This window comes from Scardinius erythrophthalmus (assembly GCF_964197995.2).
Source record: "Scardinius erythrophthalmus genome assembly, chromosome: 19".
Classification (NCBI taxonomy): domain Eukaryota; kingdom Metazoa; phylum Chordata; class Actinopteri; order Cypriniformes; family Leuciscidae; genus Scardinius; species Scardinius erythrophthalmus.
The window spans coordinates 13,478,256-13,504,628 of record NC_138239.1 but is presented as its reverse complement, the minus strand read 5'-3'; the positions used below and the strand labels follow the sequence as shown (position 1 = coordinate 13,504,628).

General features: G+C 47.8%; 1 protein-coding gene across 1 annotated transcript in view; it reads right to left on the bottom strand.

Annotated features, from left to right (window-relative positions):
• The window catches only part of ush2a (Usher syndrome 2A (autosomal recessive, mild)), a gene marked incomplete at both ends in the record, with an annotated part of 211,764 nt that overhangs the window by 167,595 nt on the left and 17,796 nt on the right, over positions 1–26,373 (bottom strand). Inside the window, 7 exons of the mRNA XM_081394329.1 lie at positions 6,040–6,235; positions 17,251–17,344; positions 19,473–19,694; positions 22,106–22,290; positions 23,287–23,581; positions 23,683–23,746; positions 25,369–25,504. Of these exons, the coding sequence (XP_081250455.1) occupies positions 6,040–6,235; positions 17,251–17,344; positions 19,473–19,694; positions 22,106–22,290; positions 23,287–23,581; positions 23,683–23,746; positions 25,369–25,504 (1,192 nt within the window). The remainder of the gene's footprint in view (positions 1–6,039; positions 6,236–17,250; positions 17,345–19,472; positions 19,695–22,105; positions 22,291–23,286; positions 23,582–23,682; positions 23,747–25,368; positions 25,505–26,373) is intronic.

Sequence of the window (26,373 nt, the reverse complement as noted above, 5' to 3'; positions counted from 1 at the left end):
GCTGTTATACTCTGAAAATAATGCTGAGTTCCTTCTATAATGGTGTGTTCTCATGCTGAAGATTCAGACTTGACAGCCACACTTTCCTGGGCTATTCTAAAGTGCCTGGATGTGTGTGAAAAATTTTGGCAGTATGGAAGCTATTTGGTGCCAATATGGCAAGCCAAACATGCCTAAATCTGCAGAAGTTTTTCCTCTCTCACTACCCCTGCACTTTCACTGCACGTGGGTAGTTCTGACTCGGGGTGGAGCTGCGCTTAGTGACTGACCGTGATTAGTCACAACGCTGGCCCTCGGTCAGACGATGTCCACACTTGTGGTCCAGGAGCGCCTCAAAACCAGCCCGCTCAGAGTTGTTTCCCCCTAGCAAAAGGAAGGGAAATAACTCTGAGAGAAGCGACCAGAGTATGTGACATTCTGCTCTTCGGGAGTGCGTGTCATCACCACTCCTTCCCCCGGGAGAGGGCCGGGTGGAGAATTTTGTTTCTGTTCCGCCGCTGGTCATCCAGTCAGTGGTACCCAAAGTTTGAGCAGTCCACTTCCTCTAAGTCGCTCACGGGCCCCAGCGCTCAGATGGCAGTGAGGGCTTCGGCCTCGTCACTCTCGTCTCTCACTGGGTGAGGCGGAAACCAGGACTCGATGCCCCCGGGCCTCGCTCCTCGTTTCCCCTCACGGTCGAGACTGGCAGTAAAATAAGACCAGTCTCCTCCGTCTGAGAGGGTCAGAATGGCAGTGTGCGCCGCCCCCGAGCTGCGCCGCTCTCGTTCCCCTCTCCCCAGCTCTCAGATAGCAGTGGCGCCACCCCGGTCACGTCACTCCTGTCTGCTGCTGGGCGGGAAGGTACGGAGACCAGCAGCCGCCCTTGGGCCTCGCTCCTCGTCTCCTCCCCTTCTCTCGCCAGGCGACAGCCCGCAGCAGAACACTCTAGGGTCTTCTCTGCCGTCTGTCCCCCGGTGGAGGCAGGTAGGTGTTGTCCAAATACACACCCAGACCCCGCTCTCGGCCGCTACAATGCCACCGGAGCCGTGTCCCTGCCTTCCGCCTCGCTGCCCCTCCGCGGGTACGCCGGCGGTGCGGGTGGGCTCGTTGCGGCAGTTTCTCGGAGCCTGGCTAGCGCTCCCGAGGCCGTCGCACTGGCTCATCCACACCTTTCGGCTCGGCTATGCAACTCAGTTTGCACACCGGCCTCCCAAGTTCAAGGGCATCCACTTTACCCATGTGCGTCCAGTGGATGCTCCTATCTTGCGGAAAGAGATCGATGCCCTGCTGGCGAAGGACGCGTTCGAGCCGGTCCCTCCAGCCGATATGAGGTCAGGGTTTTACAGCCCTTACTTCATTGTACCCAAGAAAGGCGGTGGGTTACGGCCAATCCTGGATCTGCGAGTATTGAATCGGGCCCTGCACAAGCTCCCGTTCAAGATGCTCACGCAGAAACGCATTTTCGAATGCATCCGTCCCCGGGATTGGTTTGCAGCGATCGACCTGAAGGACGCGTACTTTCATGTCTCGATTCTTCCTCGACACAGACCATTTCTTTGGTTTGCTTTCGAGGGTCGAGCATATCAGTACAAGGTCCTACCCTTCGGGCTGGCCCTGTCGCCCCGTGTCTTCACGAAAGTCGCGGAGGTGGCCATTGTTCCCATGAGAGAACAAGGCGTTCGCATTCTCAACTATCTCAACGACTGGCTCATTCTTGCTCACTCGCGAGATGTGTTGTGCGATCACAGGGACATGGTGCTCCGTCACCTCAGTCAGTTGGGGCTTCAGGTCAACTGGGAGAAGAGCAAACTCTGCCCCGTGCAGAGGATCTCTTATCTCGGTGTGAAACTGGACTCGGTCGCTCAGACTGCGCGCCTCACAGAGGAGCGCGTCCAGTCAGTGCTCACCTGTCTCAAGTCCTTCGAGGCAGGACAGCGGTCCCACTGAAACAGTTTCAGAGGCTCCTGGGGCATATGGCAGCCGCAGCCGCAGTAACGCCGCTCGGCTTGTTGCATATGAGACCGCTCCGGCACTGGCTTCACGATCGAGTCCCGAGGTGGGCGTGGCAGAGCGGCACGTTCCGGGTCAAAGTCACCCCGCACTGTCGCCAAACCTTCACCCCTTGGTCGGATCCTGGGTTTCTACGGGCCGGAGTGCCCCTAGTCCAAGATTTCCAGGCATGCTGTGGTGTTCACAGATGCTTCTGCCAAGGGTTGGGGGGCCACGTACAAAGGGCATGCAGTCTCGGGTCTGTGGACGGGGCCCCAGCTGCATTGGCACATCAACTGCCTAGAGTTGCAAGCAGTACGCTTGGCCTTGTGTCGCCTCAAGGGGTTTCTCAGACACAAGCACGTACTGGTCCGTACGGACAGCACTGCGACCGTTGCGTACATCAACCGACAAGGTGGTCTGCGCTCCCGTCGTATGTCGCGACTCGCCTCCCACCTCCTCCAATGGAGTCAGAAGCATCTGAGGTCGCTTCGTGCCGTTCATGTCCCAGGGGAATTCAATTGTGTGGCCGACGAGCTTTCACGTCAGCCTTCCCTTCTGGGAGAATGGCGACTCCATCCCCAGGTGGTCCAGCTGATTTGGCGAATCTTCGGAGCCGCACAGGTAGACCTGTTTGCCTCTCCGGACACGACCCATTGCCAGTGGTATTACTCCCTGACCGAAGGAACTCTCGGCACGGGTGCCCTGGCACTCAGCTGGCCCCGGAACTTACGCAAATATGCGTTCCCCCCCAGTGAGCCTTCTTGCACAGACACTGTGCAAGGTCAGGGAGGACGAGGAGCAGGTCCTTTTGGTAGCCCCGTATTGGCCAACCCGGACTTGGTTCCCAGAACTCATGCTCCTCGCGACAGCCCCTCCTTGGCCGATTCCTCTGAGGAACGACCTTCTTTCTCAGAGACGGGGCACTCTATGGCACCCGTGTCCAGACCTCTGGAAACTCCATGTCTGGTCCCTGGACGGGATGCGGAGGTTCTAGATGGCCTGCCACAGGCAGTGGTAGATACCATCTCTTCAGCTAGAGCCCCCTCTACGAGGCGCCTCTACGCTCTGAAGTGGAACCTGTTCGTCGGCTGGTGTTCTTCCCACGGGGAGAACCCACGAACTTGCCCGATCAGAGTCGTGCTCTCCTTCCTACAACAGGGGTTGAAGGCTGTCTCCCTCTACCCTCAGAGTGTATGTTGCCGCAATAGCCGCACATCACGATGTAGTTGAAGGTAAGTCCGTGGGGAAGCACGACCTGGTCATCAGATTCCTCAAGGGTGCTAGGAGGCTAAATCCACCTCGCGACTTGCACCCTGTACCCTCTTGGGACTTAACTTTAGTGCTTAAAGCGCTCCAAAGTCCTCCTTTTGAGCCTTTGCTGACAGTCGAGCTTAAAATCCTGTCCATTAAGACAGCGCTCCTGTTAGCATTGGCTTCCTTCAAGAGGGTGGGGGATCTGCAGGCATTTTCGGTCGACGAATCGTGCCTAGAGTTCGGGCCTGGCCTTTCTCAGGTTATATTGAGACCCAGGCTCGGATATGTGCCCAAGGTTCCTACCACTCCCTTCGCGGACCAGGTAGTGAACCTGCAAGCGCTGCCCCAGGAGGAGGCAGACCCAGCCCTAGCTTTTCTCTGTCCCGTCCGGGCCCTCTGGGTTTATATAGACAGAACGCAAAGCTTTAGGACCTCAGATCAGCTCTTTGTTGTTACGGAGGCCAGCAGAAGGGGAAGGCTGTCTCCAAGCAGAGGTTAGCCCACTGGATAGTGGATGCTATCACCAGGGCTTATGAGTCCCAGAGTGAGCCCTGCCCTCCCAGGTTGCGGGCTCATTCCACTAGGAGTGTTGCCGCTTCTTGGGCTCTGGCACAAGGCGCCTCGCTAACAGACATTTGTAGAGCTGCGGGCTGGGCGACACCGAACACGTTCGCTAGGTTTTATAGCCTACGTGTGGAACCGGTTTCCTCCCGAGTACTCGCTAAGGCCAGTAATTAGAGGGAATAGGTGTGTCGGCTTGCGACGCCATTCCGTGAGCGGATACGTGCGTCTTTTTGCTCCGTTGGTTACCCAACAAACGGCTAACCTCGTGAGTTCCTCCATCACCCCTCCGGTGCCAGGCGTTGCGGACCGCCCGGCACCAGGTCTGCTACCTTCAGTAAGGAGTTGCTAGTAGACTGGGTGCTTTTCCAGTGGTCCCTGCGGTGACCCATGATTGCCACGTGCAGTTCAGCCGTGTCTTCCCCTTGACAGACTCATTCTGTCGTCCCTGTTGAGTACGCTCCACACTCCTCCGGACTGGGACTACCTTCAAGGACTGCCATATGTTTCACTACCCTACGTGGTTAGTACATGTGTGTATTTGAGGGCCTTCCTCTAGGCTGCCTCAGCTTCCGCAGCGTTCCCCCCCATTATTATTTTCCTTGGGGACGGGCACGCTTTCCCAGTGTTATCCAATATCCACTGATTGGGTCTTGTGGAACAGCAGTGTGATTCCCTAGCTAGCTCCCGCAAAATTTCTGGAAACTGCTGCAGGGCTGTAGCTTAGCTGGGCGCTGGAAGGGGCCAGCACCATGGCGTTTTGGTAGGGATCCCAATTCGTCAGGGGAACTCCCCCGACGAGGCGTCGGAGTTCCCTGCTGACGAAAGGGAACGTCTCGGTTACGTATGGTAACCCTCGTTCCCTGAGTCCAGGGAACGGAGACGCCTCATCCCGTCGCCATGTTGCTGTACCTTCGCGGAGGGCTGGACACTGTTCGGCTCCTCAGCGAAAAGCGATGATGCAATGTTTGCTTCCGGGCTTTATACCCGCGCTGGTAGGCGGGCTGCGGAATGCAAATGTTGCATGCCAATGTTCATTGGCTCGTTTTAATTCACTCGAAGGCAATTGGTCTCCCTAGCGTGATCCCAATTCGTCAGGGGAACTCCCCCGACGAGGCGTCTCCGTTCCCTGGACTCAGGGAACGAGGGTTACCATACGTAACCGAGACGATTTCTAGGCTACAAAATTGCGAGAAAAAGGTCAGAATTGCGAGACAAACTCGTAATTTCGGGAAAAAAAGTCAGAATTGTGAGATATAAACTAGCAATTGCGAGAAATAAAGTTAGAATTGCGATATACAAACTCTCAATTCTGACTTTTTTCTCGCAATTACAAGTTTGTCTCGCAATTGCGAGTTTATATCTCGCAATTCTGACTTTAAAACTCGCAATTGCTAGTTTATATCTCGCAATTCTGACTTTATAACTCGCAATTGCTAGTTTATATCTCGCAATTCTGACTTTAAAACTCGCAATTCTGACTTTAAAACTCGCAATTCTGACTTAACTCGCAATTGCGTGTTTATCTCGCAATTCTGACTATATAACTCACAATTCTGACTTTAGAATTTGCAATTCTGACTTTAGAACTCACAATTCTGACTTTAGAACTCACAATTTTGACTTTAGAACTCGCAAAATTTAAATTGTTTTATTCCATGGTGGAAACAAGCTTCCATAATCTAGAGAGCAAGATTATTTTAATGGTAATATAGAATTATCTTTTCTACACATTTCTACACAATATTTAATCAAATTTGTATATATAATGTACAGCAGAAACTCTGAAACTTTCAAGTTTCAATTACATTTACAGATTTAAAGGTGCTGTATGTAACATTTTCACTCTACTAAAGCATAAAAATATGTTTGCAAATATTGAGGAAACATGTTAAGTTCACATACTCGTTTCTCTGAACACTGTTTCTTACTACACTTCTACAGCCAGTTATTTTACTTTGAAATGTGCGTTTCCAGGCTGGAATGTTTGTTTTTGTTTTGGTCTGTGATACTGCACGTTGCCAATTTTCATTGTCCATTGCACTCGTTCCTGTTGCGTGTGCTCAAACTGGCAACCTGTGTGAGTGGCGTCCAGTCTGAGAAGGAGGTGGCAGGAGAAACGACGATCTCTGATATTTTGAATTGGACTGCAGTACCTATTTCGACCACTAGTTGTCATTCTTAAAGACTGCATCTTTAAATTAGTTACATTTTTTACAATCGCTCTCTGAAAAAACATCATATGTTGTTTACCTGTGGTGTTATGTGTACAGTTATCACACACCCCTCCACCTCCTCTGAAGTGCTCTCCAGGTTGAGGGTCCAGGCTGACATTGTAGTGGCAGGAGGAGGAGTGGCCATAGCACTGGCATGGGCGGCAGTTGTACGCCTGTACCTGATCTCCAGCTCTGAAGGGCTTGTCATTGAAGAGAGGAGAGCAGCGATCGCACTGTTGGAGAGAGTAAGAGATCAGAGCACATCTACATACTGTCACGGTCACGTTCTTCAGCCTTCATCTGTGTGTGCACTTCATTCCCCAGAATCCTCCATGGCGCACACCTGCACTCACTCACCCAATCACCAATCATCATCACCTGCACTCCCTCATTAACCACCCTTTATATTCAGCACTCTCCCTTCACTCCTTGTCTGGTCTCGTCGATGTTCACATGACCCACAGACTTCCGAACACTTACCTGGATTCCTACCTGTCATTTCATCCTCTCCAATCCGTCCTGCCTGCCATCCTGTTCTGCCTTCAGCCCGACATCATCTGCAAAGAGAAAGAAAGACAAGGACATTACCAACCAGCTAAGCATCCACTGTTATTCTGTGTTTCTGTTACTCACCATCTGTCTGCATCTCCACACTCCCTGAAAATAAACTATTAACCTTACCATCTTGTCTGCATCCTCTGTAAAACCCTGACAGAAGACCAGACCACACGAAGCATGGAAGTTGCTCACTTCACCCTAACCCCAGCTGATCGTCTGATTCATTGTTTTCAAGATGGCTGCTCAATCGAGGAATATGTCGCCGGCTTTCTGGAGCTTTCTGTTGGGGTAAGCTGGACAGATGATGTCCTAAAAACAGTATTTTGGGGCGGACTGGATAACCATCTGTACCAGCAAGCTCCAGCGGAGGCAATCCCAGGCTCATTTGCCCAGTATCTAGATCATGTGTTGTGGTTGAGTGGCTCAAGGTTCACCGTAGGTGAGGTTGAGGACATCGCCACTCAACCACCATCTCCAGCCATCTTCACCACGCCACCCATCATCATCCGGAATTCAGTCACCAGCACTAGCGAGCCTGCATTTGACGCCAGTCCAGCCGAGCCTGCACTTCACGCCAGTCCAGCCGAGCCCGCACTTCACGCCAGAGCTGCCGAGACCAAGGCAGTAGGCGTCGTGCCCGCCGCCCCTGAGTCTATGAGCGTCATGCCCGCCGCGCCTGTGACTGTCAGCGTCGCCTGCCCGCCAGAGCCAGAGCCAGTCGCCTGCCCGCCAGAGCCAGTCGCCTGCCCGCCAGAGCCAGAGCCAGTCGCCTGCCCGCCAGAGCCAGAGCCAGAGCCAGTCGCCTGCCCGCCAGAGCCAGAGCCAGTCGCCTGCCCGCCAGAGCCAGAGCCAGTCGCCTGCCCGCCAGAGCCAGTCGCCTGCCCGCCAGAGCCAGAGCCAGTCGCCTGCCCGCCAGAGCCAGTGAGCGTCGTTCTCCCCGAGCCAGAGCCAGAGTTTTCAAAGCCCTCATCGCTGGTCCCGTCCAGCACAAAGCCCTCATCGCTGGTTCCGTCCAGCTCAAATCCCTCTTCATCGCTGGTCCCGTCCAGCTCAAATCCCTCTTCATCGCTGGTCCCGTCCAGCTCAAAGCCCTCATCGCTGGTCCCGTCCAGCTCAAAGCCCTCATCGCTGGTCCCGTCCAGCTCAAAGCCCTCATCGCTGGTCCCGTCCAGCTCAAAGCCCTCATCGCTGGTCCCGTCCAGCTCAAAGCCCTCATCGCTGGTCCCGTCCAGCTCAAAGCCCTCATCGCTGGTCCCGTCCAGCTCAAAGCCCTCATCGCTGGTCCCGTCCAGCTCAAAGCCCTCATCGCTGGTCCCGTCCAGCACAGAGCCTTCTTCGCCGCTGGTCCCGTCCAGCACAGAGCCCTCTTCACCGCTGGTCCCGTCCAGCACAGAGCCCTTTTCACCGCTGGTCCCGTCCAGCACAGAGCCCTCTTCACCGCTGGTCCCGTCCAGCACAGAGCCCTTTTCACCGCTGGTCCCGTCCAGCACAGAGCCTATCACAGAGCCCTCATCGCTGCCCAGCACCGAGCCCTCATCGCTGCCCAGCACCGAGCCCTCATCGCTGCCCAGCACCGAGCCCTCATCGCTGCCCAGCACCGAGCCCTCATCGCTGCCCAGCACCGAGCCCTCATCGCTGCCCAGCACCGAGCCCTCATCGCTGCCCAGCACAGAGCCCTCATCGCTGCCCAGCACAGAGCCCTCATCGCTGCCCAGCACAGAGCCCTCATCGCTGCCCAGCACAGAGCCCTCATCGCTGCCCAGCACAGAGCCCTCATCGCTGCCCAGCACAGAGCCCTCATCGCTGCCCAGCACAGAGCCCTCATCGCTGCCCAGCACAGAGCCCTCATCGCTGCCCAGCTCAGAGCCCTCATCGCTGCCCAGCTCAGAGCCCTCATCGCTGCCCAGCTCAGAGCCCTCTTCGCCGCTGGTTCCGCCCAGCTCACAGCCCTCTTCGCCGCTGGTTCCGCCCAGCTCAGAGCCCTCCTCGCCGCTGGTCCTGTCCAGCTCAGAGCCCTCCTCGCCGCTGGACCAGTCCAGCTCCAAGCCCTCTTCGCCGCTGGTCTTGTCCAGCTCAGAGTCCTCTTCGCCGCTGGTCCTGTCCAGTCCAGAGCCGCCTTCATCACTGGTCCTGTCCAGCCCAGAGCCGCTTTCGCCCCCTGCCTCTTCCAGTCCAGTGTTAAAGCCTGATATTTCCCCAAAGGAATTTTGGGGGGGGGGCTATCAGTCGTCTCCGCCATGGCCACCTGAAGGGTCCTCACCGCCGTGGCCACCCGAAGGGTCTTCTCCGCCATGGCCACCCGAAGGTTCTTCTCCGCCATGGCCACCCGAAGGGTCCTCACCGCCATGGCCACCCGAAGAGTCCTCTCCGCCATGGCCACCCGAAGGGTCCGCACCGCCATGGCCACCAGAAAGGTCCTTACCGCCATGGTCCCCTGCTCAGCCTGTATCACCATGGTCCCCTGATCAGTCTGCTTCACCTTGGTTCCCTGCTCAGCCTGCACCGTCCTGATCACCTCCTCTGTCTGTCCTGCCACCATCCTGGAGTCCGTACTCCTGAACCTGCTCCACCTTCCCGTCACGGACTCCAGGGTGCCCACCCCCCCTCCCGTATGCTGCCTTCTTCGGCGCGGGACGCGCCTTACGGGAGGGGGGAGTAATGTCACGGTCACGTTCTTCAGCCTTCATCTGTGTGTGCACTTCATTCCCCAGAATCCTCCATGGCGCACACCTGCACTCACTCACCCAATCACCAATCATCATCACCTGCACTCCCTCATTAACCACCCTTTATATTCAGCACTCTCCCTTCACTCCTTGTCTGGTCTCGTCGATGTTCACATGACCCACAGACTTCCGAACACTTACCTGGATTCCTACCTGTCATTTCATCCTCTCCAATCCGTCCTGCCTGCCATCCTGTTCTGCCTTCAGCCCGACATCATCTGCAAAGAGAAAGAAAGACAAGGACATTACCAACCAGCTAAGCATCCACTGTTATTCTGTGTTTCTGTTACTCACCATCTGTCTGCATCTCCACACTCCCTGAAAATAAACTATTAACCTTACCATCTTGTCTGCATCCTCTGTAAAACCCTGACAGAAGACCAGACCACACGAAGCATGGAAGTTGCTCACTTCACCCTAACCCCAGCTGATCGTCTGATTCATTGTTTTCAAGATGGCTGCTCAATCGAGGAATATGTCGCCGGCTTTCTGGAGCTTTCTGTTGGGGTAAGCTGGACAGATGATGTCCTAAAAACAGTATTTTGGGGCGGACTGGATAACCATCTGTACCAGCAAGCTCCAGCGGAGGCAATCCCAGGCTCATTTGCCCAGTATCTAGATCATGTGTTGTGGTTGAGTGGCTCAAGGTTCACCGTAGGTGAGGTTGAGGACATCGCCACTCAACCACCATCTCCAGCCATCTTCACCACGCCACCCATCATCATCCGGAATTCAGTCACCAGCACTAGCGAGCCTGCATTTGACGCCAGTCCAGCCGAGCCTGCACTTCACGCCAGTCCAGCCGAGCCCGCACTTCACGCCAGAGCTGCCGAGACCAAGGCAGTAGGCGTCGTGCCCGCCGCCCCTGAGTCTATGAGCGTCATGCCCGCCGCGCCTGTGACTGTCAGCGTCGCCTGCCCGCCAGAGCCAGAGCCAGTCGCCTGCCCGCCAGAGCCAGTCGCCTGCCCGCCAGAGCCAGAGCCAGTCGCCTGCCCGCCAGAGCCAGAGCCAGAGCCAGTCGCCTGCCCGCCAGAGCCAGAGCCAGAGCCAGTCGCCTGCCCGCCAGAGCCAGAGCCAGAGCCAGTCGCCTGCCCGCCAGAGCCAGAGCCAGTCGCCTGCCCGCCAGAGCCAGAGCCAGTCGCCTGCCCGCCAGAGCCAGTCGCCTGCCCGCCAGAGCCAGAGCCAGTCGCCTGCCCGCCAGAGCCAGTGAGCGTCGTTCTCCCCGAGCCAGAGCCAGAGTTTTCAAAGCCCTCATCGCTGGTCCCGTCCAGCACAAAGCCCTCATCGCTGGTTCCGTCCAGCTCAAATCCCTCTTCATCGCTGGTCCCGTCCAGCTCAAATCCCTCTTCATCGCTGGTCCCGTCCAGCTCAAAGCCCTCATCGCTGGTCCCGTCCAGCTCAAAGCCCTCATCGCTGGTCCCGTCCAGCTCAAAGCCCTCATCGCTGGTCCCGTCCAGCTCAAAGCCCTCATCGCTGGTCCCGTCCAGCTCAAAGCCCTCATCGCTGGTCCCGTCCAGCTCAAAGCCCTCATCGCTGGTCCCGTCCAGCTCAAAGCCCTCATCGCTGGTCCCGTCCAGCTCAAAGCCCTCATCGCTGGTCCCGTCCAGCACAGAGCCTTCTTCGCCGCTGGTCCCGTCCAGCACAGAGCCCTCTTCACCGCTGGTCCCGTCCAGCACAGAGCCCTTTTCACCGCTGGTCCCGTCCAGCACAGAGCCCTCTTCACCGCTGGTCCCGTCCAGCACAGAGCCCTTTTCACCGCTGGTCCCGTCCAGCACAGAGCCTAGCACAGAGCCTTCACCGCTGGTCCCGTCCAGCACAGAGCCCTCTTCACCGCTGGTCCCGTCCAGCACAGAGCCCTCTTCACCGCTGGTCCCGTCCAGCACAGAGCCCTCTTCACCGCTGGTCCCGTCCAGCACTGAGCCCCCTTCACCGCTGGTTCCGTCCAGTACAGAGCCCTCTTCACCGCTGGTCCTGCCCAGCACCGAGCCTTCACCGCTGGTCCTGCCCTGCACAGGGCCTTCACTGTTGGTCCCATTCAGCTCAACACCCTCTTCACAGCTGGTCCTGTCCAGCTCAACGCCCTCTTCACCGCGGGTCCTGTCCAGCTCAACGCCCTCTTCACCGCGGGTCCTGTCCAGCTCAACGCCCTCCTCACAGCGGGTCCTGTCCAGCTCAACGCCCTCCTCACAGCTGGTCCTGTCCAGCTCAACGCCCTCCTCACAGCTGGTCCAGTCCAGCTCAACGCCCTCCTCACAGCTGGTCCTGCCCAGCACAGAGCCCTCATCGCTGCCCAGCACAGAGCCCTCATCGCTGCCCAGCACAGAGCCCTCATCGCTGCCCAGCACAGAGCCCTCATCGCTGCCCAGCACAGAGCCCTCATCGCTGCCCAGCACAGAGCCCTCATCGCTGCCCAGCACAGAGCCCTCATCGCTGCCCAGCACAGAGCCCTCATCGCTGCCCAGCACAGAGCCCTCATCGCTGCCCAGCACAGAGCCCTCATCGCTGCCCAGCACAGAGCCCTCATCGCTGCCCAGCACAGAGCCCTCATCGCTGCCCAGCACAGAGCCCTCATCGCTGCCCAGCTCAGAGCCCTCATCGCTGCCCAGCTCAGAGCCCTCATCGCTGCCCAGCTCAGAGCCCTCTTCGCCGCTGGTTCCGCCCAGCTCACAGCCCTCTTCGCCGCTGGTTCCGCCCAGCTCAGAGCCCTCCTCGCCGCTGGTCCTGTCCAGCTCAGAGCCCTCCTCGCCGCTGGACCAGTCCAGCTCCAAGCCCTCTTCGCCGCTGGTCTTGTCCAGCTCAGAGTCCTCTTCGCCGCTGGTCCTGTCCAGTCCAGAGCCGCCTTCATCACTGGTCCTGTCCAGCCCAGAGCCGCTTTCGCCCCCTGCCTCTTCCAGTCCAGTGTTAAAGCCTGATATTTCCCCAAAGGAATTTTGGGGGGGGGGCTATCAGTCGTCTCCGCCATGGCCACCTGAAGGGTCCTCACCGCCGTGGCCACCCGAAGGGTCTTCTCCGCCATGGCCACCCGAAGGTTCTTCTCCGCCATGGCCACCCGAAGGGTCCTCACCGCCATGGCCACCCGAAGAGTCCTCTCCGCCATGGCCACCCGAAGGGTCCGCACCGCCATGGCCACCAGAAAGGTCCTTACCGCCATGGTCCCCTGCTCAGCCTGTATCACCATGGTCCCCTGATCAGTCTGCTTCACCTTGGTTCCCTGCTCAGCCTGCACCGTCCTGATCACCTCCTCTGTCTGTCCTGCCACCATCCTGGAGTCCGTACTCCTGAACCTGCTCCACCTTCCCGTCACGGACTCCAGGGTGCCCACCCCCCCTCCCGTATGCTGCCTTCTTCGGCGCGGGACGCGCCTTACGGGAGGGGGGAGTAATGTCACGGTCACGTTCTTCAGCCTTCATCTGTGTGTGCACTTCATTCCCCAGAATCCTCCATGGCGCACACCTGCACTCACTCACCCAATCACCAATCATCATCACCTGCACTCCCTCATTAACCACCCTTTATATTCAGCACTCTCCCTTCACTCCTTGTCTGGTCTCGTCGATGTTCACATGACCCACAGACTTCCGAACACTTACCTGGATTCCTACCTGTCATTTCATCCTCTCCAATCCGTCCTGCCTGCCATCCTGTTCTGCCTTCAGCCCGACATCATCTGCAAAGAGAAAGAAAGACAAGGACATTACCAACCAGCTAAGCATCCACTGTTATTCTGTGTTTCTGTTACTCACCATCTGTCTGCATCTCCACACTCCCTGAAAATAAACTATTAACCTTACCATCTTGTCTGCATCCTCTGTAAAACCCTGACACATACATCATCTACATACACATTTATCAGCAATATCCAGATGCGACCTCAAGGTTTAATAGTAAAGTCCCCACAGTCAAAAATAACAGTTTTTCCATATGTACAAGACAGAGTAAAATCAGCTCATTTATTATAAGTGACTTTCAACAACTGAACTATTTTATTAGGACACTCTCATCGACCATACATCTCATAATCGAAAGAGAGAGACGGAGAGGCAAGAGGAGAAAAATTAGTTTTTTGAGCCTTTATTGGCCAAGTATTTGATTTTTGTGAACAGTCATTACAAATTACGGAGAACACGGGAGGCATCAAATGAAATGATTAAAAATGTATTATAAAAAGCAAAGGAGTCCCCAGTGACTGCTCAAGCTGTGGCAGAGGCTCGCTGTGTCAGGCTGCTGTTTGGGCAGCCATAGTGGGCCGTGAGCCCGGAGGGAATTGCAAATTCAGCAGGCTGGATGCTAGAAGAGCCAGACACAGACCACCCGCCATACAGCCTTCTATGCCAATCAGGGGTCTGACTGTCAAGCTACAGGGATTTAGATTTTTATATATCACAGAATGTAGTTTCAGAACGAGCAAATATAGGTGCAACAGTTTTGGCATACTAAAACATAAATTAGCCTACAAAAACACATGCCAGGAATTTTTCTAAAGAAAATATACACAAACTTAAAGGTAACACTTTATTTTAAGGTGACATAGTTGTACATTTTACATGTACTTACTATTGTGATAAAAATAATGATGTATATTTACAAGCAACTCACCCTAAACCTAACCACATAGTTAATTAATATTACTCAATACTTTTTGTACTTACACAGTAACAATGTCAACTTGAAATAAAGTTTAACCCAAACAAACAAACAAACAAATAAATAAATAAATAAAAAATAATTTGAAGAAAATGTATGAATAAAATGATTAATAAAAAGTCATTTTATTCAATCAAACTATGGAAGCTTGTTTCTGCCACATAATAAAAAATTAAAAAGGTAACTATTTTATCTCACAATTCTGACTTTTTGTCCTCACAATTGCGAGTTTATATCTTGCAATTCTGACTTTATAACACGCAGTAGGGAGAATATGATATAAAGTTGCAATTCTGAGAAAAAAAGTCCATATTTTTTGGACATAATTTATGTGGTCGACCAAAGTTGATCAATATGGAAAATGCAATTAAGTAGACTAATCTAAATCCAAAATTTCATCCACAAAACTAAAACCACAGAACAGAGATCGGCATACACAAGTATTGGTGTGTTTTGTATTCGTCTCCAGTGTGCAAGGAGTCGGGCTCCAGTGGGAAAAGAGCCTTCATCCCGTGTGAAAGGCCTCTGTGAATGCCATGGCTAATTTCACGCTCCCTCAGGAAAGGTCTGCGCGTGGCTGCACCAGTAGCGAGCCTACAGTTAACCTTTAGCCTGTTAGAAAACACAAGGATTTAGCGATGCATTGCCAAAAATGGCATTCTCCATCATTTAAATGATATTCATAAGACTAAAGGGATCATACCGAGGCTAGCATTGTAGCAGGGTAAGAAACTTTAAATCAGTAATTATAGTAGAAGAGACAAGAACATTTCATTATGCTTAACTCTATACTGAAACACTGTGAATACGTCTGTCTGATATTCACTGATAAAGTGAGCTAAATTTTGCTGAGTATATTGCCTTCCACAATTAGTGATACACCAGGTAATTAAATTAGAATCTATCAAACCAAACTACATAGATTGATTAATTGATTGAACCCTTAAATAGCTTCAATCAATTAATCAATAAATAAACAAACAAACAAATAAATAAATAATATTATTATTGCTGTGACATATACTGCATATTTATATATTAGGGTGACAGCATTAAACATATATATACATATATATACTAAATTCAACTAATTAAAACTAGAATACGCAATCAATTGTATAGCAGAGTCAAACACACAGGGCCTCACAGGGCCTCAAATAATCAGTAAATCCTTATAGTGAATGTTTTTTGTAAATCGTTTCATTCAGGTGGTTCACAAAAGGAGGCCATGAGTCTTTCAGACAAATTAACTCACCAATATGAATGTTATTTATGAAAGAGTGAACAGTGTAGAAGAGCATTCTAGTATTCAGTTAGTAGCGTCACAACTTTTACACAGCTACACCCCACCATGTGTTAAGCTGTAGTAGAAGACTACATTTATTAGGATGTGGCCTCAGTGGCTAAAAGACTAGAGATTGTCTGAATAGTTTCTGAGGGATGAATGCGATGGAATGTGGCATTAACAGGACACATCAAAAACACTCTCTGTGGAATGTGAATAACATGAATGACCTATTGTCACATACATGTGAACTCCAACACTGCTTTCCTAACTGAGTGACAATCATTTCAGTCAATGTGCACTGACGACAAGAAATGAGACCCCATCAGCACTTTCATTGGCTCTGAGAGGAAGCAAACATTAGTAGGGCCAGCCTAGATCCGTGTCTCAGAGCTAGTAAGTAAACACAGCAGATAGCTTCGGGGCAGGCGACAGTCCCACCTCGAAGCCAGGTGTTTGGGTCTAGGGGCGTTTAGGGCGACGAGACAACTCATATTTACCATATTTACACACACACACTTTTCAGTATATACGTGTTCGATGTGGCCCTTGTTTGTTTCGGTGAAAACAACAACAGCAGCAGCAGTAGAGAGAGTGTGCCGTGTCTGGCCTTGAATAATGCATGACATCTGGTGAATAATTTAAATCACCAAACATCAGGTTTAAAAGTTTAATCCTGGGACTTGTTCCCAATGTTCAGAATTATAACCAGCGATCTGGACAGTGCAGACTCTCAATAGGAAGAATGGTGAGGAGATTCCAGAGAGGAATGGAGAACTAGTAGAATATGGAAAAGACTACAGGTTTTTTATTTGTCAAAAGCAGTTCTACAAATAAAGGACATTTAAACCTAACTATATTTTCACATGCAGAATTGCTATAAATCAAACTGTCTCCCCTAAATGGTCCTTTCTCTCATTTGTAGTGTAGGAAGGTCTGATTCGTTCTAGTGAATCAGTTCACACTAAACCAGTGGATCTCAATCTTTTAACTTCAAGGGTCCCCCAATGTCCACAACAATATTTGCATATTTGTATACAATATTTTTCTCTATCATATGTAGAAATGTCTGATTCATTTTTAGTGAATCAGTTTGCCCTAAACGGGCTCTTTCATTCTAGTAAATTGCTATACCTCCAAAATGCTCCCTTCTCTCAAATGTGCCATCAGAAAGTCTGATTTATTCTAGTGAATTGACACACCCTAAACTTTCTCTTCTCATAATGTAGTAGGTCTGATTTGTTGTTCCTCCTAAATGGTACCATCTCTCATATGTAGCATTAAATTCATTCTATTTGTCCTAAACGATCCTCTCTATCATATGTATGAACGTCTGATTCATTTTAGTGAATCGGTTTGGCTAAAAATGTCCTGTAGGTGTCTGATTCATTCTAGTGAATTGGTTTACCTTAAAAAATTCTCTTAAATGCTTCATTATAGTGAAACAGTTTGGACTCAACAAACCTCTCTCTCATATTTCAAACCGGAAAATCCAATGCATTCTAGTGAATCTCTCTTATATGTAGCATTGAACAGTTTATTCGAATGGTTCATGGGAATTTTTTTTTTAAGTCCTTCATGGTATTTTAGGTCTCGACTACAACTTGACAGTTTCAAAGTAGCTTCTCGACACTGGTGAGCCATGGCATTCCTGAAAGTGTGAGTACTGGCGCCGTGTCATCAGAGCTTTCCCTGAGATATAATTACCTTTGCTGGACTCATCATCAAGACACCCAGGGGCTGATGGAACAGGACGATTAGAGCATTGCTGCCCACAAAACCACTTCCTTCTCTCCTTCCCCTTTTCTTTTTTACCCTTCTTTTAGCTCTTTTCATCAGGAAACTGGAGATGTGCGGGAGTGATCTCTCTGTCTCTTGTTTTCCTCTCTCTCTCTCTCTATCTCTCTCTCTCTCTGCTTTTTTCCTGTCATTCCGTTAAGGCCTATTTTTGAGTGTGCTGTTCATTAAAGAGGACTCTTGCATGTCATTAAAGGGAAGTGGTTAATTAAAAGGGGGCCTCCCCTGCGGGACTCACATTAGCTCCATGTGTGTGGCTCTCTGGGAGGCAGGCGCAACGGTACGGACTCACACTAGTGTCACAGCTGTCTGCATGGCCATGGCACTCACACCTAAAGGGACAAAGACACACAATTAGAACCCACATCCATCTGGAGAATCGTCATTTCTGTTCTTATCATACATCTAGTGGAACTGGTTCTCAAGGTAAATAAAAAATATGTGTTTTGCTTGAATACCTTAATTGGAGCAGGTATAGGGTGAAATCAAGGAAACGGGATATTATGATGCAGATTAAGCAGATATGATTTGTTCATGTTCCACAAAACTTTGCTATGTTTAAAAGTACATTTTTAAGTAAGCATGATATGGTGAGAACAACAACATTTTCTTCCATAATGTGACATTTCCAAATTAAATAGGGTATTTACATTTCACACATAAAATTAAGTGAAACAAGACATGATTTTATACTGTGGTAATTGATTGGCAGAGAAAAAAGAGGTCTTGATGATGTCAGCAGAAAGGAAAGTTGTTTTAGGCAGGGCAAAACAAAAAACTTAAGACAGGAGGGATAATGTATTTTGATGAAAGATTGACGACTATGTTTTTCTTCTTCTTTGAAATAACATGTAATCAAGTCTGTCATGTAATCTGTCATAAGACTAAGAACATGTATTAAAATGAAGTCAAAATAGCTAAAAGTTGCTGTATTATGTCAAATTATTTAAATGTTTTTTTTTATCCAAATTTATAATAACTCTAATTTTTCAGGACACTTGGAAATATGTAGCAAATTTCAACAAATCAACAGGGTCAGCAACATCAACGGTTCCTGACAAAATCTTCCTTTTTCACATTCTCTAGATCTCTCTATCAATCTTCCATTCCATCATTCTCTCTGTGCATGGCTAATAGGACTTTCGCATTCAACATTTATAAATGCCAAAGGAAATATCAACGGTGTGTCGTAATGTACAACAGCAGACCTGACAGGTCTCCATCAGACGGAACACGCACCTGCAGGTCACCGCTTTAATTATTCATTCTCAACGGCCCTTATTCAACATTATCATCCACACATCTTTACATGGCTCCCTCTAAAAACAGCACCCTTCACCTCCGTTACTCAAACAAACAACTTAACAAGAAAACAAGAGAGGAGGAGAGTGGAAAAGAAATAGGGCTGTCATTATTGCTGGAGGTTATTACGGTATGAGCGTAAAGCAAACACTAATGCTCCCAGACACAGCTTGACACCCTGTCAGAATACCTCAAAGGCGGAATTTACGCACATTTTAGTCCCCAAACACACATACATCCTCTTCTCAGCCTCTCACATGTTTGAACTGTCAGTCTCCCTAAGGGGGTGAATCCACTACTGTTTACTCTCTGCCTTTGTTTCTCCAGCGAAGCTGTTGCGATGCCTCAGAGAGCAAAAGTAGAGAGCCATACAGGGGAAAAAAAGAGAGAAAAGGCGGGGAGGATGGGGGACACCTCTGAATGTCAGAGGATGATGAGATTTCACAGTCTCTAAATCTCGATTTCGTCTGTGCCAGTTTAACTAGCTCTTAATTAAAGCTGCCTTCTCTCGCTCACTCAGACTTACTCTCACAGCGAGAACGAGCCAGGTTACAGCTGCCTGCATAATGACATAATTACCATAGTCGTAAGAACAGTGGCTGTTTAATGTCTGAAGGTATACATGGATATAACACCATGTATCTGCTTCTGAAGAGACAAAAGAACAGATTCAACATCCTTGAGAGACGAAGAAGAACATTTCAGACTGATTAGCTGCTTCCCTGAAGCATCGGAGAAGAACACAAGTTCTGAAATCTTCCTGCCAGTGATTTCCAAATGTGGCATCCCCACTGTAATTACAAGACCATTAACAGGAAGACAAAATCTGTGTTAAACATGGCATTACTCTCTGCGGCTAATAACAGACATGTCATAGATCCCTAAGTTGTGTCAAACTAGCAAACATAATTTTTCTGCCATCTCCACTTGGTCTTGAACCTAAAAAGTCTTTCACTTTATCAAAGTCTGAATTATCCTGCCATATCCGCCTACTGATTTTCTCATCAAACACGGAAATCTAATCAAATTAAAACAAAATCCACAAATGTATGTCAAATTTTGTTACTGGAAGCGTTAATCATGGGGCGAAAAGGGGAGATAGTGTCAGGTGATGCTTTATTGGGGTTGGCAGGTGTCAGAATGCTGCTGGTCTCGAACCTGCCGCTGATGGTGATCTCGTCCACGGCATAGTAGCGATGGCGGAAAGGAACCGTTGCCTCTTGAGTGTGGTACTGGCCGTGGAAAAGGATTCTCACATGTGTGGCTCTCACAAACTCTTGTAGGGCGGCACTGTTGTAGAAGTCGTTGTAGTCTGGTCGCAGGTTTGGCTCGGGCGTTAGCATGCTGAAGGTGATATTTCCGCGGGAGTATGGTATGTCACTGAAACAAAAGACAAAAAAAAAAACTCAATTTAGTTTGCAATTCATCCTTCGCAGGGAGTTTGATTGACAGGCGATCTGATCAATCATAATCCGCCATCCACCAAATCAGCCATTTTTGTCCGACAAAGCAGTCAGGAGAGATTAATAATCGGTGGATTTGAACTTGAAAAACGGTGTGTACTGACGTCTTTCCGCGATTGAAACAACATTCATTCTGATGTTCATTCATGTTTATTTGATGCTATAAATCAACTAGAAGCTAAACAAGCTTCTTAGAACAAAACAAGCTTTAAAATAACCTAAAACAGCTAAAAATGACGACATATTGTTCATTTTAATTTGTTTCCCCGGTCTTGGAAAACTTTTTTTAAAGTGTGATTTCCAGACCTAGAAAAGTCATAGAAATTTCTATAATGAATATGAATTTTAAAGTTATGTCAAGCTCTAATATATTTTCAAGCAAAAACTGCTAATTGCAAAAAACAACAAAACATCCCATAATCACAAAAAAAACTGGAAATGTCATGTAAATGCATTGGTCATAGAAGGTATGAACCCTGAAAAAACTTTTAAATGACTTTCGTCATAAGTAAAAGAGTGGCCAGCGTAATTCTTCAGCATTTCCCCTTGGTAGAAAGTAAGCCTTGCAGGAATGTGGATGTGTAAATGATGACGATTTTCATTCTTGGGTGAACTAAACCCTTTAAATTGTTACAAACAGAAAATGAAACCTATATTATCCTACTGACTTACAAAAGAAAGAAAAAATAATAAAAATCCAGCTTTGAATGTGTGAGTGATTGAAAGAGACCGAGAACTTCAAGTTTTGACAAAGCAGTGTAACGTGTTGTCAGTTTAAAAATGAAGCATGTCACAAGCTACTGAAATGAACAAACATCAAAGAAATTGGAAAATTTCACTAATACAGATTTAAAATATAGTTCGGGGTTTGAAAGGGTGATTTCTTAAAGGGCAGGAATAAATAGGGTGAATGAGAGAGTTCTCAAAGTCTTTCCAGGGGCAGGACAGGTATAGCCCCTGCTGCATTATTCACTCTCAAGAAAGATCCACAGAGCGCTTCTGCACGTTCCAGCCCTAATGCTGGTAGACTTATCCAGGACAAACCTGTGGAAGAAAGTATTTTGTCACAGTCTCTCTCTCTCACTCACTCACTCACTCACTCACTCACTCACTCTCTCACTCTCTCACTCTCTCACTCTCTCACTCTCTCACTCTCTCACTCTCTCACTCTCTCACTCACTCACTCACTCACTCACTCACTCTCTCACTCTCTCTCTCTCTCTCTCTCTCTCTCTCTCTCTCTCTCTCTCTCTCTCTCTCTCTCATAGATGCATAGGCTGCATTATAAACAGATTTATTATGAGCTAGCCTAACTTAAAATGTAGTGTGATGTTATGTAGATCAGTGGTTCTCAACCTTTTTTACTCTAAAGCCTTCCACTGTCCTTCCCATATAGTTGTTTTCAAACGTTTTATTTAAATTAACAGAAACTGGGAGTATTGATATATTAAAGTAATTAACCATGATTCATAAAGTGATTCTTCATGCCGCAATTCTGCGGCACACTTAGAAGTTTAGGAGCAAGTGGGCCTGGCCCCCTGGTTGAGAACCACTGATGGTATGTGCTTCAATATTGCTTTTCAGATATCAAATGACTGTAGGAAGAATTACTAGAGCTCAAAGTACACTCCTCAAGAACATTGCTCAAAGCACCACACACAGTATGAGAAGGCGAAGAACTGCCATTGTTGAGGGTAATTTATTTTTTTCAAGTAACTAGTAAAGTAACACATTACTACAAACAAAATATCTTTATTTATGTCATTCTTTGTGAAGTAGCTACTTAATCGCATGATTTCAATATGACTTTCACTAATGATTTTGTGAGGGTCAATTATACATGTTTCTGTATATGTATCATCAATGAAGACACATGAACTGCAGTTTATCATCATAAATAGTTAGTTACTATAACCCTCTCAGCCCGAACCCATTAAAATAACTGTCCTCATTTTCTCTGTATGCATGTGAAACCAGGTGCTTGTGTGGTCCATAACAGCTAAGTCTCTCTGCTGTCTTGATTGCAGCCAAGGACAGCAGAGATCAGATGTGTGCAGTCTGGACCGCAGCCAAGAGCAGCATTTTCCTCCCTATTCTCCTCCTAGATCCTCCAAAAGCTCCTAGACTCCCACTAAATGACAATCCACTGCTTTTATCAAAGTGGGAACTTGTCTCAACCCACTTTGATACAGCTTACCTGGCAGGAATCATTTGTTCAAGGACTGTTATCTGATTCAGAAGCGCCTGTGGATGGACTAACGGGCATATAGAGCGCATGTGTGTGTGTGTGTGTGTGTGTGTGTGTGTGTGTGTGTATATATACAGTACCTGGGCAACTGTAGACAGTTTACAGAATCAGGACGATCCAAAGGCCCGTTATCCTCCATCCCAAAGTAGCTGCAGTTCTTGGCCAGGAACTGCCAGTCCTTCCATTCTGAGTTCCTGATCGTCTTCCTTTGAATGCGGACTGCTTCGGGCTGAGCGTTGAGGAATTGGAGAATCACGTAGAAAACCTGTAAAGGAAGCATGCAAAATTGACAGAGGGTGAAATATGCATGAAATACTAAACAGCAATGGATTATCTATTATCTGCACAGCAACAGTCAATGCTCCGCTGCCTCCTAAAGCACGCCGGCGCTTTGAAGAACAGCTTGAAGCACCGCTTTACTCTTCCCTCTCTCCCTCTGTGGCTTCATTTTGAGGAGTTTGTCGAGAAACTGGTTGCAGCTTTGACTAAGTGGACACTTCAAAGTCTGTGTGGTGGTGTGTTTTATCTGGTATTGAGAGGAGAGACTGAGGCAGAGCTGCATAAATCCTCTACTTCTTTACAGCTGGACTCTCTGCTCGGCTTGGCTTAGCCACATGGATGACTGAGCGACTCACTCAGACACACACAAAGGACTTTAGGTCGGCTTTAGTGTATTCAAATGGAAAAGACGCTACCCAGTGTCTGGATTTGAAAAAGCAGCCACACAAATAGACAGTGGGTTGAAACTTACTTTAAATCAGTTGTTAAGAACCAAGGCCCGGGGCGCACTAGGGGGCTCTCTGCAAACTTCCAGGGGCATCCCATTAAGTCTTAAAATGATTTAAATGTTGTTATATTAATTACAATACTAAAAAAAACCCTGCTAAAAATAAAGATGTGTAACATTAAACTGACATATTTTTGAGTTACAAGAGTACTTCAGGTACATATCAGCTTAGAAATTAGGGTTTTCGAATATTGTCTTGGACAAATTGAGTCAGAAAGGTTGAGAACCACTGCTTCAAACCATATGGTTTCTTGATTCTCTGTAAAGTAAACTAATATCAAGTTAAACTAACTTTAAAGCACATAGTGTTTTCACTCTTGATGCTCTGTAAACTAAAATAATATCAAGATAAACTATAAATCCTAATAAATACTCTTCTAAGTTCACAGCATGAACGAAGTAGGGATTTTTCAGGCCATTTTTGTTGATCTTGGAACAACATTCCCAACAAGCCACTTATTGGTGGGTATGTACCTGGTACTGTCCATTCTCCAGATCTATAGTGATGGTTATTCCTTTGTCCAGCAGCTCTAAAGTGGGAAAGATGGAGGAGATCCAGGTGGTTCCGATGTCATTGTCATTGATGTAATGCAGTGGGTGGGCGTCCTGGTTCAGGCGGAGCACTTTGTTATGGGTGGTATCATTGGCTGCATTGGGGATGCAGTACCTCTCCACTAAGGGATGCACTCTGGGGTGGCTGGCGGAGCAGCGGCATGTGGACTGGGTGTGTAGTTGAGGGAATTGCCCAGCGTACACCTCTTCAATCTCTCTGAAATACAGAAATGCATGATTTAAAATTGTTCATATCCGTGTTTCTAAACTGGTTTTGCTTCAGCATCTGATGTTAATGTCCTGTGACCTTATGCTTACCTGTTGGTTAATGTCTTTGGATAAAATCTAAAATCCTGCATCCTTCCAATGAATTGATTTGACCCTGGGGAGAAAAAGAAAGGAAAGTCAATGGCCGCTATTGAAGACGGTCTGCAGGATCCATAGCAACTAGTGGATTACCTTATCTGTGTCTTTATTTGAGTTAAAGAGACACTTGCTGCATGGTGGGATCTATTATGCTTATTTACAGTTCTCTGTGAGCATTAATCCCACCGGCAGGATGGGCGGCATAGATCCAAGCCTAAACGTGTGGGTCCATCTACATCACCAGATAAGATATAATTCCTTCTGTTCTAATAACTGGCTCTGTTTGAAATGTTATATGGATGTTTGCCCTGAAATCTTTTCATCTTTGTGTGCTGAGTCTGTGTTTTATATGAGATATTGTTGCTGTATTTGAATAGCACATTTTATTCGTAAAAACATGAATTAAAGAAGTTTGTATGCATATATGAAAACGCAAGACAAGACATGCCAAGCCAAAGAAAAATTTAACATTTATATATAATGATAAAAGCATTTCATACAGACTACGGTGACTTAATAAACCAGTCTGTACACCAGAAGAGAGATTATTCAGTATTAAATGACATGATCGAATAGACATAAATTTGAAAAGACAAGAAATTTTTTTGGGGGGGGGGGTCTGAGATAATTTATGATCTTGAAAGAAGTCTCTTTTTCTCACCTTACTTGGTCAAATTTGTATTTTTATGCTCTGGTCAAAAGTTTAAAATGGCATCATGTTTGTCTGAACCCAGCATTGGACTTTAAATCTTATAAGAAATCCTTCCATGCTTTGTCCACATGAGTTCTACATGAATCAAACAAGCATTTCAGACCCCTGGGCTCGGGATGTAGAGTTTATAATGTGTGCAAAATGGATTACACAGACTGCAACTTTCATGTGACGCTGTTCTGTGTGTGCATGTTTGACAGTAAATGAGGCATGCTCTCTTTGAAGACTATATGCAGTGGGTTGCTTCCTTGTTCTTCTGTGCCATTTAGGAAACGAGAGAAACTAATAGCAGTGGTAACCAATTTTTTATGCCCTCTAAGAGATTTGGTCAAAATTATTGTAATTTTTGCACTAAAAAACACAGCAATGTTGAGCTTAGATTAGAATGACAGCAGAGTGAACTTAAAGAAACTTTAGCAAGTCTATACTATTTGTGGATGTGTATTCAAAATGTGTGTGTGTGTGTGTGTGTGTGTGTGTGTGTGTGTGTGTGTGTGTGTGTGTGTGTGTGTGTGTGTGTGTGTGTGTGTGTGTGTGTGTGTGTGTGTGTGTGTGTGTGTGTGTGTGTGTGTGTGTGTGTGTGTGTGTGTGTGTGTTTCATTCCCTGGGGGTATTACAGAAATCCCATCTCATCTCATTTATGAGGAGATTATTTGTTGCCATATGGTCACCCCTGACCTATATAAACTCCAACTATGATTAGTTGCAGGCTTATGAATATTTCTATAATGGAAAAATGTAACATGTCTGCAAATTAGTGTGTCCTTTTCTGCACTCAAATCGAGTGATAGGAAACTGTGTGATTCTGAGGAGAAATACCGTTGGACGAGGATAGTTACAGCTTTGAAAAAAAAAAGCTAATTCAAATCAAATATATAAATGTGCATATTAAAAACTGAAAGATGTAGAAGTACAGAATTCATTACCGTTAGAACTTCTACCGATCCACAGAGTACTCTCTGAGGTGATGTCATCAACAGGTCCTGCTAGGGTTTGTGTGTCCAAAGCTGTGCCATCCTCCTCTAGACCATTCAGGAACAAGCTCACACTTGTGTTATGCATCTATGGATTCATCAGGAAGAAGAAGAATGAGTGCAATGCTAATTATAAATAAACATTTCATTCGATACTGAAATATATTGCTAAAAATAGTTAAGTATTTCCAAATGTAGTATATTTATATGTAATATTTATGTTTTCTATGGCTGATGATTGTGGATACTCTTCTCAGAAAACGCCCCTTCATCATATTCATATTTGCATGTTCTTTCACAATCTCCTTTTAAAAAAGGTGCATGGAAATAAGTCAACTAAAAAAATCCATAAGGATGAAGGCAGCGTTAGACTGGAGGATGCTTAAGCTGCTCTCTTTCATGGCCACTGATTGAAAACCGTAGAGAGGCTATTCTTGAAATCTCTAACCGGCCAATGACTTGCTGCTGAGATCTGAAGCAACGTCATAGTGATGTAAATGAATCTTGAAGTGCTTCATCCCATTTACTAGCCCTGCAGACTCTTAAAAGAGCTCTGGTACTCCCATTGTTGCCTTTTTCCCCCTTCCATTCCAGTAACTGTTGCTTTGGGACAATAATGAGGGTTTTTTTTCAACCGTAGCATCAAAGTGTTTATGACAAAATATTTAAGCTGATATTACACATATAAGATGGTTGTGATTCAGCCCAAAAAGCACACGGTTTTATGCAAACCGTGTAAACAAATAAATAAAAATAAAAATAAACAAATAAATAAGTTAATATTGAGCAATTTTTCAGATGAATGTGACAAGTTATTTTTTAGCCAACAAAATTAGTTCCAAATAAAACCGACAATCAAGATTAATGTCATCAAGCAACACACAGACTGAAGGCAGCAACTACAACATTCAGCTATGATCCAAGGAGGCCTAAAATGCCTGGAGACATCAATTCATT